At 46.2% G+C, this 3,765-nt stretch overlaps 1 protein-coding gene across 1 annotated transcript in view; it reads right to left on the bottom strand.

The window, feature by feature from the left end:
* Positions 1-443: 443 nt before the first annotated feature.
* Positions 444-3,765, bottom strand: part of TM2D3 (TM2 domain containing 3) — a 12,908-nt gene continuing 9,586 nt past the window's right edge. The window contains exons 4-5 of the mRNA XM_006162740.3: positions 3,645-3,720; positions 444-761 (exon numbers count right to left, since the gene is read on the bottom strand). Of these exons, the coding sequence (XP_006162802.1) occupies positions 596-761; positions 3,645-3,720 (242 nt within the window). The 3' untranslated portion in view covers positions 444-595. The remainder of the gene's footprint in view (positions 762-3,644; positions 3,721-3,765) is intronic.

Genomic DNA, 3,765 nt, shown 5'->3' with positions numbered 1-3,765 from the left:
AAACATACAGAAAACGGGTTTATAATATTTCTTAAAGTAACTTGTAATTTTATTAGTTTTCCAATACTCCTGTGACTTTTTGTATTACAAACAGATTTCCCACTGTGACAACTACACACAGAGCTCTGCAGTTTACGTCAGTGACACAGGAAGACCGGACTCCACAGATAGCACACTGGGAAACGTACAGACAAGCGCATGTAGGCAGGTGACGTTACTGAGCCGACGGGATACATGTTCTTCCCATGTCCTGCGATCAGAGCTGAAAGGCTTTGCAAACATACAAGTGATACCGTTTGACTGAAGCAATACGAAACCGGGTCAGAGGAATGAAACACATTTCCAATCACTGCCAGATCTGTTTTTCTGGGTGAGTTAAGTTTACATTTTTTCACGGAAAAAAATATATTTCAGGCAACTAAAAACAATGAAATAACCGCGTGTTCCGTTTCCATTTCTTTATTTTTACCTTCATCAAGGCGAGCAAAGTACAGATGCTGTACATTAAAACATGAATACATCACTCATACCACAGGAACTCCTACAGGCAAAGGGCTTTGTCTAAACAGTGCTCCTTTCTGAAGCATAGTGACAGCTAAATGTACAACGAGCCGTCTGCTGGTCCCACGTAGCCCACTCCAATCAGCAAGACGTCGATGAGCGTCCATATCCCCAGGCCGCCGAAGCTGAAGAGCTTGCCGAGGCCTTCTCGCCACTGGCCCAGGTAGAAGCGGTCGGCTCCAAACCCACCGAGGGTGATGCTGCAACAGCAAACCGGATGGGGGTCCTTAACACTGTCTCCACCCCAGCTGCAGCCAGGTGTGTGGAACAACTGTGCTAACTCACGTTGGTGTAACCGGCTCAAATGATCATAATCTTTCATTACAACACTAACAACTATGTTACAAGTTTACAAAACCAAATAACCAACGGGAAGAAGACTGCTGAAACGTCAAAAGTAAGCGTGTAATTTTTAGGGACCTCGCAGTGGCACGACTATGTCTACATGGGGAAAGACCGTCACTCTGCATCCTCGGGAACCTGAGTGTGGCTGAAGCTTGTGTGACCGTGATCCAGGTGCTGACACTGGGGATGGATCGTGCACAGGGACCTTGGGCGTACTCATCTCTGTCTCTCTCATGGAAGCACTAAATAAACAAACCTCAAAAACCAGGACCAGCAGATGGCGTAATGGTTACATTGGTGGACTTCCATGTAGTTGACTACGGTTCGAGTTCCGGACCAAGTGGCTTAAAACTGGTTTGTGTGTGCCCAAAATCCCAAGAGGAGAATGGAGGAGAAGGGACTGCAGTGTGGCCATCCCCCCCAGGGAGTAATTTCTTGCTTTCTATCTGTCTTTGTCTCTCCAGCAAGCACAAGTGCCCTATAGCAAAAAGTTTCTAAAAAAAATCCCCCCAAAAACACACAAAAAAATCCTGCGGTAACATGGGGAGTCAGGTGCGTGCGATAACTCAACACAGCCAGCTGACCTAGATCAAGACATCTACTTTTAGGACCAGCAGTTAGCATAATGGCTATGTCGCGGGACTCCCATGCAGTCGACCACGGTTCAAGTTCTGGACTCGGTGGCTTAAACTCACATAGGGCCGTGTGCATGCGTGCCCAAGATCCCGAGAGGACAATGGAGGAGAAGGGATTGCGGTGTGGCCATCCCCTTAGGGGGGGAGATTTCTCACTTTCTGTCTCACGCTCCCTATAGCAAAAATGTCTCAAAAAAAAAGAAAGAAAGAAAGAAAAGAAAAAAAGACATCTACTTTTTCAGTTATTCCTTTTCTCTGAACACTTAAGTGTCAGGAATCAATGACTTTTTTTTTTTGGAGAGGTTTTCACTATAGGTGTGCTCCCCAGAAAGACAGAGACAGAGAGACAGAAAGCGAGAAATCACCCCCCAGGGGGATGGCCACGCCACAATCCCTTCTCCTCCATTCTCCTCTCGGGATCTTGGGCACGCATTCACACGCGCCTGGCGTGAGTTTAAGCCACCGGGTCCGGGACTCGAACCGCGGTCGACTACATGGGAGTCCAGCAACATAGCCATTACGCCAACTGCTGGTCCCAGGAATCAATGACTTTTAAAGTTCCTTCAAATGTTAACATCTAAAAACGCTGCGATGATATTTACTATGGAAAACTTTAACACATATGTAAGGTAAAAAGCAGAGAACAGTCCCAGCAGGTTCTACCGGGCAGCCAACCCTTATGGCCTGCAGCCTCCCCCCCCACCAGAGCACTGTGAAGAAAACCCTCAATACCATCTCATTTACAGGCTGAAGGAAATCGTGCTGGGCTCTGAGAAGAAATTTACTCCTTTTTGCTTTTCTTTTTTAAAGTTTCTGCTACAAGGTGTGTGTACTCACTAGAGAGACAGAAAGGGAGAGGAAAATCACACCCAGTGGGGATGGGCACTCAATTGCTTCTCTAGTCTCCTCTAGGATTCTGGGCTCACGCACATATGCATCCGGTGTATTTTTCAGGCCTCGGGTCTGGGACTCAAATCGCAAAGTCAGCCATGTGGAATCCAGCTGCCTCACCACCATGCCACCAGCTGGCTCAGAAAACTATTCTTCATTTTCAAAAGTGAACTGTTAAATGCACCATGGTGATGGAAATGTTAACTATGTAAGAAAAACTGGGTCAGGGCACACAGTGATTCGCCACTCTCTCTGCAACTTTTCTGTAAACCCAAACTTATTCTAAAATTTGTTTTACACGTCGTGTTTTACTTTCGACAATTGCAGACAAAGACTGACTAGTTATTACATCCTATTTTTGTTATATCTAATTTTCTACCTTGAACTCCTTTACTTTCTAGTTACACCTTCTGGCCAAACAAGATCCTTTCCTTAATCAGCCAAAACCTTAACACAGTGGTTCTCAACAAGAGGCAATTATCTTCCCAAAGGACATGTCGCAATGTCTGGAAACACTGTCACGCCTTGCGGGTTGGGGAGGGAGCTGCTCTGAGGACTCACAGGTAGAGGCCAGGGACACTCTCATAGGTAGAGGCCAGGGATACTGTCCAACACGCTACTCTGCACAGGACAGCCCCATGACAAAGATTTATTTGGCTCCAAATGGCAAAAGACTGAGAAATCCTGCCCTGTGTCATGCTGTAGACCTCTCTTTCTTTTCTTTTTTTTTTTGGAGAGTTTTTGCTATAGGGTCTGTAACAATGACTCAAGTCATCTCTGGGGTGTGCAGGCCTTTTCGGAAGACAGCTAACTTGCTGACCGTGAAATCTCAGAAAGAGGGACCAGCAGATGGTATAGCAGTTACATCGCTGGACTCCCAAACAGTCTGACTGTGGTTCGAGTCCTGGACCTGACAGCATAAAACTCACGCTGGGTGTGTGCGTGTATGCCTAAAATCCCAAGAGGAGAGGGGAGTCTCTCTGGCGAACACATATGCCCAACAGCACAAATCTTTGGGGGAAAAAAAAAAAAGAACAGGAAAAAGAAGTTCCAGAAAGGTCCTGGCATAATCGTCCAAACGCCCACAGCTACCTTTCCTAGAGTCTATCTCACGTAGGTCTGAGTGAAGGATGAGCTTGGCTGGCTTTGATATCGGGAAGATTCCACGGATCCCAAGAAACCCAATGGCATTTTCAGATGAACAAAACTTACCTGAGAGCCAGGGCGGTGGACCACTTATAGCCTCCAGTCCAATTGCAGTACAGCATTTTGCGAAAAGTACGATTACCTTAAGAAAAAAAAAAAAAAGGAAAACGCTCTACTAACACAAGTA

This window comes from Tupaia chinensis, unplaced genomic scaffold (assembly GCF_000334495.1).
Source record: "Tupaia chinensis unplaced genomic scaffold, TupChi_1.0 Scaffold140464_1, whole genome shotgun sequence".
NCBI lineage: Eukaryota > Metazoa > Chordata > Mammalia > Scandentia > Tupaiidae > Tupaia > Tupaia belangeri.
Note: the sequence above shows the minus strand (reverse complement) of the source record. Positions and strands in the feature narration are given on the sequence as shown.